Here is a 17,392-nt window from a genome sequence, read left to right as displayed (position 1 = left end):
GTCTGTCAAAAAGATAAAGGGACTTTTCAATGGACCTTTTTATTAGGTAGCTATTTTATTTTTCATTTTTTTTCTTTTAAACCAAGAACCCTTTGAGAGCCAGATCAAAATAAACAGCACACATTACTTATTGTATAAAGGCCTTGTAATTGCTTAAATGTCCTATTTTTTTTTTTTTTTCGGGGGGGGGGGGGGGCATTATATTTTGGCTTTTTGCTTATCAGTCAACAGCACCACAACTTTGAACAGATGCACGGATAGAGACTGTCAACATCAGTTGGACAGGAAAAGCCACAGAAACAGAGAAGGGGGCAGCCGTCCTCGTGCCAGCTGGGATAGCTGCTGACGGATCAACGCGGGATATCGACAGTTACATCTACACGCAACTCAGAGGGGAGACGTTGCACTGCGAGGCACGCGTGGCGTCTCAGCTGAAGGCGTCAACAGCGAAGGTCCCAAAGTGCAGTCGAGTATGGATCGGTGCGATAAGCCAATGCCACACAGCATTATCATCAGCGGCTGTATTGAGGGTTTGAATCATTAAGCTGCACGGGTGGAGGCCCACTGAACAAACAGCAAGTCCACATTAATAGGACCGGTGCGATTCATGAAAGATGATTTGGGACAGCAGTTATTCTCCATAGTCATGTTCTTTTCACATCATATGATATTCACTTGGTTGTGTTGCTCCCATTGTTGTGTATTCCAGTAGAGTTTTTATCCAATCATATTTCAGCTAGCTAGTGTTGTCAGGTCTATGAAATCTGCCTTAGGCCAGTGGAATCGACATATCAGGTTCCTGTCTGCTGTAAGCAAACCGACCTCAGTTAGCTGCGATAGTGTCACAAAGTGGGTTACAGCTTCCAAGAACAAAATGTTGGCTGGAGTCGCAAAGCAGGTCGAGGTGATTTATTTACACAAAAATCGTGAACAAAAACTCAAACACCCAAAATGACAGCAGAAACAAGGGGGAACCCGACAGTTTCCTCCTGCTCTAGTCTGCGGCCTCTCTCTCCAAACTCTGGTGGGCCAGTGGCTTTTATCTGCCAAGCTCCTCCCCCTGGACCCACCCACAAGAAAGAGGTAAACAACAAAATGACAAATTAAAGAGTATTAAAGAAAAGCAGAGGCTCTATGTCATGGCTCTCACATTCAAAACAATATGGAGATGGAAGCTACTTCCTCCTCCTGAAAAATAAACCTCAGCATTAACCCACCACACAGTTAATTGGACAATTACCGGACCGCACATGGTATCTTCCACTTATTAGCGCACCTGTGCAGATGGCTACTTCCTGCCTACTATAAATAGCGCTGCTACAGCGCAGCTCTTGTTCAGACCTAGTGACTGGAGGAGAGACACAGCAGTTATCTGGACCCTCAGCAAACAGCCACAGAATAAGTATGAGTCGTATAAACTGTTGAATGTGGCGAAACTGTGATGCGTGCACTCACCACAAAGACAGAGGGAACAATGAATGTGTGCTGAGTGTGTGTGTGTGTGTGTGCTGAGTTCCTGACACTGTCTGTCCTCAGTGACGGGCCTTCGTCACAGATAGCCAATCAAGTCTTGAGTCTGCGATGCCGAAGCCAGCTAGCTAGCGGGCCTTACGCTGAACTTCACACGTGCGCGTCCTGTGATTAGATAAGCCCTGAAAACCTTCCAGACTTAACTCCACCTGGAGATCCGGTTGCAACCACGAAAAACCTACAATGCTTGAAGAAGAATATCAAGGTTTAGTTTTCAAATCATCTGCAATTATCTGCATCTTATTGTAAATAAAGTGGCGCATTGGCAGCTGCTGCGCCAATATGTTCAATTGTTTAATAACGTGATAGTTCAGTAGTTCGTTTCGTCTTGTTGGTGACTTAAATGAAAAGCAGCAAAGCACAGTTTATTGGACAAGAGTTATAGCTCACTGTACATGTGGTGGACTTATCATCTCTATTAATGGATTAAATTAAAATCTAGTATTGACAGTATTAGTGACCTTAGTTTCCTACTCTTACTTATGAATCTAAATGCCCCGGAAACTAAGTTTGTGTGGACTAGGTGGACCTAGGTGGACTAGGTCACGTATATGCAGGTAATATCACGTCTCAGTGTGATTCATGGATTTTCAAGCCACGGTGTGATATCGAGGGTGATATGAGGTCTATTAATTTATCGTTTGGACCTCACAGTGCATGTTAACAAAAAAGTTTTCCTTGAAGTCTTGACTTTGAGGTTTAAGTATTTAAGTTTATGTTCCGAACAAAAACAAATCCCTCCCTCCCCCCAACCACCAATGAAACAACACTCCTCCACAATAAACACTTTCTATCTGCCATTCAGCTTTTACAACTCCTGCTCAGGAATTTCAATTCCACTCTCACACAAACCTTCGCTCTGCCCCTCTTCTTTGAGCATCTGCTTTTCATGTTTTCACCCTTCGCTCAAACATTAATCCCCCTTTTCCATTTCCTCCCTCGTTCTCCTCTCCCCCATCATGTTTAAGGATGGCATTTCCAGGCCACAGAATGGCTACATCACAATCGTCCGCCCTCTCCTGAGACAACCTGGATCCCTTTTATTGCGTGCTGCTGACCACCTTGTCCTTCCCCGATGCCCTGCCACGTCACTTTGACAGCGGTTGGAGGACAAAGCCCCGCAGTGTTTGTCTAATGGCTTGGTCACAGGCCCAGTGCTTTTTTAAAATGACTCATAATTTAGAATGGTGCACTCGTGGGGAAAGGCTCAATCCCATTTTAGCTCTACCCCAACCTCTCCTGTCTCCACATTTAGTCAAATTAAAATGAAAAGGATGTCACAGATGCTCCTAAAAAAATAAAAAAAAAACATATTTGTCACAGTTCAAACAATCACTATTCTGTATGTTCTTTGTTTGGGACATTAAAAAAAAATATTATAATTAATATTCTCATAGTTCCAGGTCAGTTCAAAACATTCTCAGCATTCACTGGTTTGCATGATGGGATGATGATCCACAATTTGCCATATATTAGTTCTACATACTTGCCCTCCAATATTTTGTATTTGTAATCACAGTATTTTTTTATTTTCCGCCAAACACTAATTGCAAAAATTGTTCTGCAAAGGTCCAAAGTGTTTAACTTCTCTGTACGGCTGTAAAGATTTTTTTTTTGAGGACATTTGTGTAACAGTGTTGTAACAAGAGGTAATTCAAGTATTTTTCAGGGACAGTGTCATGTTGTGGATAGCTCACAGTGTAGTGCTCTGCAGAGCTACGACAGCATTGTTCACAAGTGCCACCTTCAATGGGAAATGAGTGCAAAGAGCACTCATTTCTCCACCGTGTAATTACCTGATTTTTGACTGGTAATTACAGAACAGAGGCACAAGAAGAAGTCATTGTTGCTGTAAAACTAAAAAATGTGTTTTTTGCGGGAAGGGACGGAGGGTGGGAAACAGCGCTGCCTTGTGGCGGGAAATAAAGTAATTGAACGTTGAATCTAATTTGTAGTCTTCCTGGCAGTGACGTGCTGTTCTATATTTAGTGCCACAGTGCAGGCAAAGAGTCTGGTGGTAAACCAAGGCAGCCAGCTGGCGGAGGTGGAGAAGCATTCTGCATGCTCAACTTCCATATAAGGGCGATCATGGTGCCGATAATGATGAAAAGCTTCTTTGAAGAGTAATTACGAGTTGTCTGAGAGGCACAGGTGAATGATGAGGATGCACCCATGTGATGCGGGACGTGCTAAACCAGTGATAATGTTGCTTTTATAGCCAACATATCGATGTTAACCATTTACAGGTGGAGGAACCATATCTGGTCATTTCCACAGGCACGTTAGTATGCACAATAATATCACAATAAATAAAAAAACAGACTGTTTTATTGCTGCTGCATACATGAGGAGGTCACTTTGTGTCTTGGCTCCAGTTCTAAGAGGTTTTTACTTTGTCATGTTCTCATGAATGAGAAGTTGTGATGGCGAACACCCAAAAGCAAATGAGTGCTCTTACAATTTAACATTACTCTCATTATTTAATACACTCATTAAAAAAATATTTATTCTTAAGTCCCCTGTTCACACTCTAGAAGTTATGCTTTTAAATATCTATAGGAAAAGTTTCACTGAGTGTCCTGAATAACAGTGTAGTAAACACTTCAGCGCATTTGCTCCTCTAACAGGTGAGTCACAACTGACATGTTTCGCTCTCATTTCATCTTTTTCTTCTTCTTTCGGGTGTTGCCTTCAGGGTTGGCTAGAGCCAATCATCTGCGTCCATCTCTGCCTCCACCCGATGACTCCATGTCCTCTTTTAGAACACCTCCTCTTTGCTCTTCCTCCAGGCCTCCTTCCTGCCCCTACCAACCTCAGCATTCCAAAATGGATTGATTCAAAGAATCGATTTGCATGTTTCATTTGCTGCAGGTTTCATGCCGCATGTCCTTCCCGACACAACCATCTGTTACTGTGCTTCTATTCAAACAAACAAATAAAACAAGGGAGAGGGTGTTTTGTTTTGTTTTTTGTTATTATCTGCATAAAATGTTTCGACTGGTGTCTGCAGTGTTCTTCAGAATCGCCGCCTCACTGCTCTGACTCGTCCTTTTATCAGCTGATCCACTAGGTCGGCCGCACCCTCAGCTGCCCGACATTATCTGGAGGAGAAAGTCCCAGATGTGCTCCCTCAGCCCCAGTTCAAGGTGTTTTTCTGCCCTCATTCTGTTTCCTGTTGGCTTTTTTATCCATAGTTTTTTGGGTTTTTTTCTGCTCCGATGGTTTTAGTCTTGTCCCAATCCATGACAGGATTATTTATTTTTTTAAGTGGTCCAGTAAAAACTAATTTTTGAAGCTCTTGTTTTTCAAGTTCTTGCTTGTTCCCAGAGGAAAAGAAAAGCAACTTCAACATGAAAAGACAAAATCAACCTTTCTGAGACAAACCCTCTGTTTCTTTGGCCACCAAGGAGAAGACTGGATAAACAGTGTCATACTTTTGAAAAGAGCACATAGTGAATGATGAATATTGGATATTGGTGAAGCAAACAAATGGTTCCATTGTGTAATTTACCCTGACAAATATACAACGTTCACTGACAATTACGCTCAAAATGTTGCAGGTAGTATATGAATTTAAAATGAAATGCTCAAGTTTTTGTTGCTTTTGAAGAAACTGTTTACTCCCACAGTGTTGTGGAAAAGAGCAAAGCTACTGGGGCAGAAATGCTGAGTGAATAAGTAATTTAATGAACAGAAAATAAAAGATCGGATATCCAAGGCACAAGCAAAGTACAACCAACAGAACCGATGCAACAGGTGCAACAGCTCGAATGAATGCCAGTGCAAGTGCAAAGGGAAGGAGGAAGAAGGTCTCTTATACAGTGGACCGGGAGAGGATAAGATAAGGAAAGAGGAGGGGAGGATGAGAGGAGACAAAACAACGAATACATCACCCTGGCGGGCGACGAGGAGAATGTCTCGAGACGGTTATACAGTGAGACATAACAGATTACACTGGATGCCAAGAATACTTATTTTCCATTACACACAGTCTAAAAACATCCATGTGAGGTGAATTGGAAAGTCTACGGGAGAGAATTAGGGCCGGAAAAAGAGAAAACAAATTAGCTAGAATTGTTTTTTCCAAGTTTCCAATTAGAGAATAAAGTCAAAATTTCGAGATTAAAGTCAAAATTTCGAGAATAAAGTCAAAATTTTGCAACTGATGTCAACTCGAAGTAAGTAAAAATGTCGAGAATAAAGTGGAAAGGCTCTGCGCGCAGGTCTAGTGGAGTACTTCAGTTTTCTCCAGTTTCCTGATTGCTGTTGGTGAACCTTGTGGGATTCACCTGTTTTCGTCAGTTTACTTTCAACAGCTGTGCATAACTGGGTTAATCCACCATCCATCCAGTCTACTCGCCAATTTCCACTGTATTTGCGTCGACTTTATTCATGAAATTTCTAATTTATTCACGAAATTCCGTTTTTTTTCAACGTTGACTTCATTCACGAAATTTAGACTTTATTCACAAAATGTTGTCTTTTGTACGTCAATTTAAATAAAAATGTTATCTTCTTGCGGCCCTAATCCTCTTTCGTAGAAGTCTAATCAGTCGAATCTGTCTGTAGGTGTGTGTGAGCGAGTATGAAGGGTTTGTCTTTTCTATATGTACTGTACGTGGAAACGAAAGCAAAAAGCACCTGCAACGTTCCTCCTCCTCTGCCCATCACATCCTTCCCAGGTGCATTGCAGCGGCGTGTCGGAAGCCAGCAAAGTGAATCCATGTGCAATTTATTACTGTCACCTACCAACACCTTGGGAAGAGGGGGGGGGGGGCGCTTGAAGTCAACTCTGTCTTTTGTTCTTTGCAGTGAGTGCTGTGCTAAGTGTCTCTGTCAAGCGTGTCGAATTGATGCGCTGAGAACTGGCGGCACCTTCATTCTGCCGTCATATCTCACTTGTAGTCCCCGGCCACGCACGCAAAGGCCTAAGAGGTGCACACAAAAGAGCAGGATGTCAGAGTTTTGGCATGTAACTGCTAATGAGCCGGAGGGGGTGCGGTGGAGGGGGAGATAGCTTTACAAAGCACTAATCACAAAGTGTCACAACGTCCAAGGGAAAATGTGTCAGCCAGCTGAGGGAGTGGTCTGTGCGGGGCCTTGCAGTGGAGGGTTGAGGGGGGGGGCAGCGGAGGAGCGCCGCCGACAGGATCGGGGCTGCGCGTCACGTCGTTTAGCCGCCGCGCAAAAACATTTCTCTCCGCCGTGCCGGATGGGGTTGCCGGGCGAGACTTGACGGCGCCGCCGTCGCTCCTGCCGCTCCGGAAGCCTTTTCATTCTCATTTCTGAGCCGCGACGGCGCTCCCATCTTTGTTTTTTTTTTTTTCGTTTTTTGTCAGCACCAGAAATAGATTCTCTGCCGCTGTGCGCGTCGCATCTCAAGAGCAAACATCCTCGGTAGATGAATTACACCACCACCACCGCCGGTAACAAGGTTCGGCACCAGTCGACGTGCTCCTTCCTCTTGCTTCACAGCAACAGCGTCGCGCTTGAAATGAGCGCCGAGGCCACAAGTGTTGACTTTTGGCTTCAACCCCTAAATGACCGTCTCCACTTTTTTTCTTTCTTTCTTTTTTTTCTGCTTTGTGTGTGCGTGACCTTTCGCAGGGGACATGGCATCAGATGACGAGTACCTGGAAATCCCATCTATCAGCAGGCAGAGAGCGGGGACGTATGAGTGCACAGCTGTCAATGACATCGACGCAGATGTCCAGACCGTCGACATCACCGTCAACTGTGAGTTGCCCACCGTTAATGGATAAGAATTGGAAAGAAGGAGTCAATTTGCCTATAAAGCATTTGGCAAACAAAAATGAATAGATAATGTGCATATTTTCAATTACCATATAATGACTAAAAGAATCAATTGGCTCAAAAAAATGATGACATGAACAGTCTGAGATATTTGAGAATCAGTTGCATTTTAATGCTATTAAACCCTTTGAATTGTATTTGCTATGTGAGTTTCTGTTTCTTTTTATTTCTTGTCTCCGTGAGTAGAGATTTTTTTCAATAATCATTGCTTGCATTAAGAGAATACATATTTATTAAGTAAGTTATTATATAAGTGTGTGTGTGTGCCTAACACAAAACAAAGGCAGTTTTTATTATTTAATTAATATGATTATGTTTTCTAAAATTGAAATCGTGAGTAAAGCATTTGACAAAATCACCAAATTTATCATATAATACAATACAAAAAAGAAAATTGGGTCTAATTATTTGGCTTTTTTCTGTATCAAGCTTTAGAGAGTTGAAATAGATATAATTTGGTGACAAGTCAAAAGTAAATTGCCTGCTTTTGTCTTTCCACATTCCTGCTGTTAGGAAATATATTCATTTATACACATTCCGTGACACTAAAAAAATGTATTTCATTCACTAGATGTTGACGTTAGCAATAATCACTTGATTATTTACAAACACCTTATCGCAACCCTGCCAGCGCACTTCACTCACTGGAACTATTTTCTCATGAGTGTCTGTTGACCTGTGCGCATGAGGGACATCGGCCGTGAGTTCTCTTCCCCTCGCGACCTGCTTGACCTGTGCTGCCTTCCAGTCCTGATAACAGTGCCCCTCTGTGTTGCTGCCCGCTGGTAGATGCTCCCACTGTGTCGGAGGGCAGAGACGTCGGAGTGACTCTGGGCCAGAGGGGAGTGCTGGAGTGCGAGGCCGACGCCGTGCCCGAGGCCGACTTTGAGTGGTATAAGGATGACAGAAGGTAATGAGATTATCGGCCGGCTGGATCTCACGGCTATTGACTCCCGGCCATCAGCTGCCACTCTTGCAGTTGCTGGAATACCTGAAATCCAGCGCTAATTATCCGCCAATGCACTTTGCATGTTGTCCCCGCCGTCCAGGGTCGTCAATGGCTTCGACGGGATGGAAATACTGACCGCTGGCTCACTGTCCAAGCTGACCTTCTTCAACGTGTCCGACGCGGATTACGGCAACTACACCTGCGTTGCCATCAACAAACTGGGGAGCTCAAACACAAGCTTTCTGCTGTATGGTAAGAAACGGCTTGTTCAGCTGCGAATGACACAGAAATACCAACAAACGAAACGCACACACTGACTAGCCCGCTGTGATTTTATTATCAGTCCTCTACAAGTCTGTGCCTCCAGTTCACCGAATTCTGTTCCCAATGTATTAATAGAACTTAAAAAAAAACAGTCCAAGATGGAGTCCCTATTATATCTGCTCCACCTAAAAATTGTCAGGCCTCTGTGATTTTGGATCTTTAGAGAATTAGAGGCTGGCTCCACAAGCTGGCTTCTCATGAGACACATTAAAAATAATTTTGTGAAAGTGCCCTGGGAAACCTTCCCCCCTGCCCACTACTTCTTCTCCTTTCTCACTTCATAATCAGGGCAAATGCAGAAAATCTACTAATATCCCGACATGTATGTGAAGCTCTCTGGGAATTTATTTAAGTGAGTGTTCTAAAGCTGAAGTCTGAGTGTTTCATTAAAGCAAATCAGAAGTCACGCAGCAGGATCAAATGAATGAGAGGACGGCAGCCTCTACTCACCTCAGGGCCACACGTTTGAACCTACATTCAAAAGCGTTGTGAAGCCAAGTTCACGGGAAGCTGTCGCTTAGCCACAAAAACAAAGCCACCATAGTAAGGCAGTAGCCTGCAAAGTTTAAATGATTATTTAATGAATGATGGATACCAGGTATGTTTAACAAGAGGAGGCGAATGTTGTTAAATCATAAAAAAAAAAACAATGTGGAAAAATGTGGGGAAACGGACACAGAAGAAATTAGCAGGTCTAAACCATTGGGTCAAAAAAGTTGAGTTATGGAAATACTGCTGGTTGACTGGATCCTAGGAGGTGATTTAATGCTGAGGGGCGGAATCACTGCAGCCATGTTCACTAACTGCTAAAGGGCAACAGAATCCTTGTAGAATCTATGAAGCTTCAGAACAAAAAAAGTAAAAAAGCAAAGTTTTAATGTTTGCGAAGATTCTCAGTCACGACTCAGTGCGTTTACATGCAGAGCTTAATCGGACTAAGCAATAATTCGGTTTTCTCGTCCAATCGTAGTTCTCACCTTGCCCCCCTATACATGCAGCAGAGAAATTCGAATTATTGACGGGAACGTGTCCTCCTCCCAACAGTAGGGGGTGGAGTGAGCCTTTTCAGCCGGTCAGCTGCTTTCGGTTGACCTATTAAATCATTATGATATGGAACGATAGTTGATGATGTACGTGTTACTTACTTTGCAGATAAGCTGTACCCTATTTCTTGTGCTCCTGGTTATTTTAAACGGCAGACAAGAACGTTGTTTGCTGTTGGAGGGCTACAACAACACAATGTCTTCGATGCTACGCTTTGTGCCGTCGCTATGGACCCAAAACTCTCGTTCTTGTTGGATTCGGGTTTGGAGCAGACTGGTGGGAGAGTTTGTGTACAGGTTTTGCGAAGGAACGGTGTCTTCAGTTATACACACGCTCATTAAAGTGCAGAGCGTGGAGGAAGCTTGTGCCGCTGCACGCCGTTTCCAGCAGAATAACAGCGAAATTACCGAAATAAAAACAAATCGGAAAAACATCTCTTTGCTGTGCTTTTATTTACAAAGTTAAAATTCATCTAACTTACAAAAAATGTGAACGAAAAGGTAGAAATATATCGTGGTATCGGATGAGCTCAGTCAAAAGCTACTTTGCACTTTAATGTTGTTTTCTTTTAGAGCTGTTGTAACAGCTGCAGCAACACAGAAAGAAAAAAAGAAAAGAAAAACACAAAACTAATTATTGAAAAATCCAATGGAGCATACTGGGACTGTACAGCACTTAATGCAGGCCCAAATTGGTTCTTCCAATTTTTCTGGGCATGAAAATTAAGACAGCTAACAACATGTGCATGTGGAATTAAATCCTCTAATTTCCTCTGAGAATGTATGGAGGTGTGATAGCCACCAGTAAGAAGAAGAGAAGTGGCGATTGGACGTCCACAGTGGAGTTGTTGATGTTGGTGCTCAGTCTGACTCAAGGTAGAGACAGATGTTAATGCTGAAATAGGAAAATAATCATGCTTTTATTCTGTCCTTCTTTCAGTCCTGTCGTGAAAGAACCAAAAAGTTGTTGACATCAACTGACAAATAACTCAATAAAATAATATCTGAATATCAGAAAATGTTCTTAAAGACGCTTTATATGCATCTGCCATCTTTTGAAGGACTGAATGAATGACATTCATTCTAATTATCCCAACCGATGCAAAAACCACACAAACTAAATAGAAATGAGCAATAACACTGAACAAGGACACAATGAGCAATAACTATTATGACACAGATTGACTTGCAGTCCAGCAGTGTCCACTTCAATGCCTTTGCGAAATATTTGAAATATGCCTACAAATGTTTTGAGTGATCATTGTTATAAAATCTTAATGAATGTCAAGGTCACACCACTAAATCAACTGGATTTGTATTTGTTTTTTAAGAAGAAAAAAAAAAAAGGAGCTGCACCACTGCCCCCCCATCACTCTTCAACCCACTCAGAGCTTGATATGAGAAGCCAGGATAAAGTTTGATCCCACTCTGGATCGAGTGTTCTGAATCTATGCATTTCAAATGATGCCACTGAGCCAGTCAAATATGTGCATTCCGTAATAAATTGGTGATGAAATGAGATGCTGACAATGAGGGACCACAATCAGTGGCATGGACACCAATGTGGTGTGTTAAGTTAAGAGTTAAGAAAGGATGAAAACGGAACATACAATTCTCCCTCTCTCTCTCTCCCTCTCTCTCTCTCTCTCTCTCTCTCTCCCTCTCTCTCTCTCTCTCTCTGTGTGTGTGTGTGCGTGTGTGTGTCTGTGCTCGTGTTTGTATAAAGATTTCAGAGACCTGACAATTAAATGTGGATCTTGTAATTGTAATATGCATAAAGTTGAACTGAGGGCACAGATGTTGAATATTTTAAACTGCACCAAGTCCCAACACAATAACATTGTTATCCTGTTAACAAACAAGCAATTCTTTCCTGATCTTTTGAATATTTCATTCCACACTTAGTGGGTTTCACTTGATGATTATGTTTTCACATTACAATGTTTGCGGGTGACACTGTGATCTGAAGTGAGGGCAGGGAGCAGGAGGAGGAAGACCGAGAGAGGCGGAGGAAAAGGAAGAGATGAAGGTTAGCGGGACAGAATACATTTGCGTGAGTGATTCGGACCAGAGTAGAAAGAGAGATTAACATGGGGGAGGACTTCAATTACTGACAGAGTGCAAGCAGGTTTGGAGAAAAGAGTCAGATGAAGTTCACCAAACAAGTATCAGTAAGAATAGAAAGAAATGTGTAGATTGTGGTGCAATGGTGGTAAGAGCAGCCATGTGGTATAGTTCAGAGACTGTGGTAAAAGACAGGAAACAGAGCTGGGTATAGCAGAGTTTAAAATGCCAGGTTCTACTTTGATTGTGACCAGGGTGGATCTGATTAGGGATGAGTACAGAGGAACAGCATGTGGGAGATGTTTTGTAGATGAGAGGCCAGATTGAGATAGCCTGGGAATGTACAGAGGAGGGACAGTGACTATCAGTCATAAGCGGATGCAGAAGTTGGAACTGCCAGGTAGGAGGACAAGAAGAAGAAGAGCAAAGAGAGGATTTGTGGACGCAGTGAAAGAGGACATGAGGTCAGTTGGTGTGGGAGGGTTAGATGGAGGCAGGCGGTTGGCGGTTGCCACCTATGAAGGGAACAACTGAAAAGATAAAAAGACCAAGTTGATTTCATATTAAAATGGCACAGTGTTTGAGCTTATGGATTGGATTTTGACACCATCCATACTTTGACGAATGGCTGCTAGCATTGGTGCCACTTTGAAAACTCCAGTATGTAACTTTGCAGTGTTCTGGTCCACTCAGTTGCCTTCTTTTCATGCTTTTCCCCAAGTTTTGTCAATGATGTGCTGCTCTGTTCCATTTTTGCCCCCCTCACCCGCTGTAGTGGTAATTGAGCCCACTAGCTCGACGCTATTGCAAGGTTAGTATTTCTGAACCAGCACGCTCTCCCAACAGTGTTAGCAGCATGCTGGCGCACACCGTACTCAGAAACTCGAAGTGGGGCTGCAGTGCCACACAGCGGCACAAAGCTGTGTCAGGATCTTCAATCATGTCAAAATTGAACAGAAGACAAATGGAATAACTCATTACTCTTGTGGCTATCCGCATCTTTTAAGGGGTGGGGATTAAACAAAAGGCAAAAGCAAGAGTCTCAATGAATATGTCCTGTGAATCTTTGTGACGGTGGTCATTGCAGCCTGCATACTTAACCATTCTCCATCTTTCTTCTCTGCAAACCTAACCGCCTCTGTCTGCACCGTGCCATTTTGGTTTTTGCATGCTCCCTTCACCATCGTAAGTATCCTCCATCTTTCATTGTCGTTCATGCTTTGAAGACTCTTTTGGGGATTTTTTGTGCACGTTGGTAGCTCTGCCACACTTTGGTAATATGGCAAGAAAAAGAAGCTCCAAAAGCTTACTTGGTTGTTTTTGTTGAAGTAATGGGAACATCCATCTCATCATGTCAAATGTCCTTGTGACTGCCGGTTGCAGCATCTTGTAAGCAAACACTCCATTAACACAATTGTATTAATGGCTTTTGATTTGGGCAATGAGTGAACATCATTATTCTAATTAGCCATATGCAGGATTAGGGATAATCCACTGTGGCAGAGTAATTGGATAGCTGCCCCAAAGGAAACTGTTGTGAACTCATGGAAATCCAGGGGAAATGAGAAGTCTTTGTGTTCCAGGCTTCAAAGTTAAAACTTGTCCCCAATCCTCCTACAGTCTGTTCGTTTAGATGGCTCCCTGAAAAGCATGATGAAATGATGTGTTTCATGTTTTTTTCATCATAAAATTGTATTTTAGCGCCGGGTTCTTGGGAGTTTAATTTTGCCGGGAGTCTCCAGTCCGAGAAGTAGGACTAGAATAAAAAATGAGAGCGCACTTTTGAAATACAGATCGCATTTTAGTGTAGGACACGGAAACTCTTCTGATTTGGATCTGCATTAAATGAATGCCGAATGTGCATTTTAATGTGGAGATGTTGTACGAATATTAAATATAGACTTTAACTCCTTATATTCGAAAATGTGACACTGACAGAGAACTTTACTACGTTCTTTTTGACCGGAATAAATGTAGACAGCTAGATTTATGCTTTTAGGTTGAATAATAGCGAAGCAAAGTTTTAAGAGCTGCTCATAGTGCTGCGATGGTGCTGCTAACAATCAGCCGTTGGCTTTGGCCCCCAAGTTACACTAGCGACTGAAGAGGCCAACGCTGATTTGCCACTGCTTGTGAAAGGAAAACCAGCCCATTAAACTGCTCTCTCTCTCTCTTGAGACTCCAATTTGATTTTATCATGTGAATGAACAAATGGGGACAGTTCAAAAAGCACAGCTTTGAAAAGCTTATGATGAAAAATGTGACTAAACGTCCGCGTTTTGGAGAGAGATTGTAACTCCTGTCCCACCTCGACAGCGTGACTGTCACCCAGGCTTGCAGGGACTTGACAACAACAGTCAACATTACACCTGCTCTTCTCAAGACTTGCTCAGCATGAACCCCCCAAACTGTGTCCCACTATCTCTAACTGCACCTCACCCATAGTGGTTAGCTTTCCAATTACTTTTTCTCACCATTGAAGCAACACTGTGGATTTTCTACCTTTAATCGATGGTCATGATCCATTGACGTGCAGCCAAGAGAATGAAGCAGCCGACATTGGCACAGCTCAGCTAGCTAGCTAGTGCCCGTCAAACCTGGACAGGTGTAATCCTGCCAGCGGGAACTGGGCAGGCAACAAGAGTTTTCAAGAGAGGGTGCAGGGCAGGCAACAAAAGCTCTATAGGCCTATTCCAAGCAAGCCAGGCATGGCAGTGAATTATAAAAAATAATTTTCCAATCATCCCCCCAAAAAACCACAAAGTGTTGCTTCATTGCAACTCAGTGCAAGTTGTTTATAGAGTTTTTAGATTTAGAAAAAATATAGCAAGCTGTTTATTTATGCCGTTTTATATGTGTTTTTTTTTAAAAAACAAAACAAAAAAACATTCCCTTCTTTCACTCATCAGGACCGCGAGCAGTTCAAGATGGCAGCGGCGGCGCCATGGGACTGCAGTTACACAGCTGTCTGCTCCTCCTAGTGATTCTGCCCTTCCTGCTCCGGGTTTGAAGAGGAGTGGAGTTAAAAACAAGTGTGTGTCTGTGTGTGTGTTTGTGTGTGTGTATGTGTGTGTGTGTGTGTGTGTGTGTGTGTGTTTGAATGTGATTTTTTTTTCCTCCTTATTCTCAAACTGGAACCATAAACTGATGCACAGTGAGTGCACAGAGTATCCTGTTATGTTTTAATTTTGACACAGTAAATCAGTGTGTAACGTTGGTTATTTTTACTATTATGATAATTATTATTTCTTTGTTTATAGATTTGGGGGATATAACAAGTGTTTCACACTGTTCTGTTAGCTTTTGTCTCAATTATATTGTTCTGATTTTTTTGTTTGTTTGTTTTTTTGGGGGGTGGTTTTCTTGGCTCTCTCACATCTTCAATTCCAGTTGATTTGTCCTCATTTTCTAACTGCACTGCTTATTTAGCGCAACTCCAAGAAAACAAAATCACACGAGATGGTAGTTAAATATCTGAAATACAAATCGGGACACGGTGAAGCAGAGTGAAGCAGAATGAATTTAGGTCACCCTGAGGCCAAACAGCCCAGTATTATCATATTTTAATGTATAATACTTGTCATCTAGTGTGGTTGTCAAAAGCAGATTTATTTTTTGTCCTCCACGTACTCTTGATTCGGGCATTGTAGTGATATACTTGCTGTTGTTTTGCTAATCTTTACATTTATATATATTTTTTAATTATGTTTTAAAAAAAAAATCCTGAATTTAAAAAAGAACAGGAAGTTGTAATTATTTAGATAAACTATCCTTAGTTTAATGTCTTTGTAGTGTCTTTTTTTTCTTTACAGTTGTGCACAGAAACACTGTCAAGAGTAACTCTGTTATAATGAAATAGTTGAAAATGGAAGCAAAGAATGTTGCCGTTTGACCTATTAATGGAAATGTAACAATGCTATCTGTACGTGTTGGAACATCATATCGGCCGTTTCTCACAAGTTTTACTTTTGTGTTGTTATTATTGACCTCACAGGAGAGTTAGCCACTGCTCAGCAAAATGATGTTCATTTTTAGCAAACGTGATCTAATCTGGCTCTGTTATGGGGCCATTGGAATTTAAATAGAGTTGGGGAGGGGGTTAGGTTTGGGAGGGATGCAAAATCATATTGTCCGTTAAAGCGAAATTTAATGCGTGTGGGTCTTTGCTGTGGAAAGCTCTTCCGGACGTGACATTTCCAGCCCATATTGAGCAGAAGAGCATTGCAGGCTCAGTGCGCAAAACAACTGCAATAACCAAATTGAGCTGAGGTTCGGGCACAAAGGCCACAGCTGCTGCTGCTGTGGCTGCTTTGTGCTTGGCTTGTGTTATCCGAAATGACAGCAAGAATCACGAAGGGAGAGGGAGAGAGAGAGAGAGAGAGAGAGAGAGAGCATCTTGGGTGGAATAGCAACGGCTCTTCAAAAGGGTTCAGACAGAAGCGACGGGGTGACTTCATGCAATGCTCGAAAAACCTCTGTAAATACAGCGGGCAGGAAAATTACCGCGTCTCTGGTGTGGGACGAGTGGCCGGAGCGCTCAGCACTCAGGGTCAGAGTCAGCGAGGAAGAGGAGGGAGAGGGTGTGATTCTCAACGGCTGGGTTTTGCACTGTCAATCTGCGGGCTCGTCACCCATCCAATCAAAATCAGACGTGAACAGTTCATTGCAAGGAGGTGGTTTGTGTCTCAGACTCGTCCTGGAGCAGCGTCGCGCTTCATGTGAACTCGCCGCTCCGACTCCATGTTCTCATACAACTTGGCTGTCTTTTTATTTTCACACCAAAACAACAACAGTGCTCACCTCAAGCCCAGTCGATGCCGATGAGGACCAATGAGGGAGGAGTGACGAAGCCGGGCACCTCCGGTCCGTGCAGATTCATCTTTTAATTTTGCGGGCTCGCTGCAGCTCTGGTGAGGTCGCAGTCCATCATCTTTTTTTTTCTCCTGGTGAACACACCCGTCTCCGCTGCCCTCAGGGGAGAATTCAAGGTTTACCGATCGTTCCGTGTGAAAACGGGGGTCATTCTACAAGCCCAGACAGTCCTCCTTTTCCACGGCAGACGGCCAACTGTTCCTCATCAACACGGCGACATTTGGACATGATAGTACCCTCTCATCAGATTCCTTCTCAAATTCGATTTTTAGGGCTGAGTGTCCACATTGTTTTTTTTAGCAAGTGTCCAAATGGGATCTGGTTCTGTTCAGACTGGGCCACATTATGGACTCATCAGACAGGTTGCTGTAGCAACGACGCTGGAGTGGAGGGGTCGTCCAGCGTAGCATGTAGTGTGTGACGTCATATAGTTGCGACAGCGGCACTTGTTGCACTACAAGCCCTGGAGCTTGGCTTGAAGGGAGCAACTGTATCTCCCCACACACTGATGAGCCAATGAGATTCCTCCTCTGTCCAGTGACTACTGTTTTCCACTTCTTCCGTCTGCTCCATTACGTTACAGCTGCGCACCTCCAATGGCGCCCTCTGGTCTGCCGCATTGGGTGTGGCGTCGCGTAGAGTGACGTCACTGACAGTCAAAACCGATCGGTGTGTTTGGAGCTGTTCACACTGAGACGCATCCGACCTCCAGAAGGTGGTTTCAATCCGTTTTGCAAAAATCAGATTCCATGCTATTTGTGACTATTCAGAGTACAAAAGAGCCATCCGCTTTCAA

The 17,392-nt window shown here is 43.1% G+C and overlaps 1 protein-coding gene across 4 annotated transcripts in view; it reads left to right on the top strand.

The window, feature by feature from the left end:
- Positions 1–16,068, top strand: part of ntm (neurotrimin) — a 329,246-nt gene extending 313,178 nt beyond the window's left edge. For 2 of the 4 annotated variants that reach the window (XM_076020008.1, XM_076020007.1), the window contains 5 exons: positions 7,138–7,266; positions 8,134–8,254; positions 8,394–8,545; positions 12,500–12,535; positions 14,634–16,068. In XM_076020008.1, coding sequence (XP_075876123.1) covers positions 7,138–7,266; positions 8,134–8,254; positions 8,394–8,545; positions 12,500–12,535; positions 14,634–14,734 — 539 coding nt within the window. In that variant the 3' untranslated portion in view covers positions 14,735–16,068. The remainder of the gene's footprint in view (positions 1–7,137; positions 7,267–8,133; positions 8,255–8,393; positions 8,546–12,499; positions 12,536–14,633) is intronic. The other 2 variants (XM_076020010.1, XM_076020009.1) reach the window with 2 other exon arrangements.
- The last annotated feature ends 1,324 nt before the right edge of the window (positions 16,069–17,392 follow it).

The sequence above is a fragment of the Nelusetta ayraudi genome, unplaced genomic scaffold, assembly GCF_046127955.1.
Source record: "Nelusetta ayraudi isolate G7.1 ecotype Tasmania unplaced genomic scaffold, CSIRO-AGI_Nayr_v1 ptg000011l, whole genome shotgun sequence".
Taxonomy (NCBI): Eukaryota; Metazoa; Chordata; class Actinopteri; order Tetraodontiformes; family Monacanthidae; genus Nelusetta; species Nelusetta ayraudi.
The sequence above is the reverse complement of the archived record's forward strand: the minus strand, read 5'-3'. Positions and strand labels throughout refer to the sequence as shown.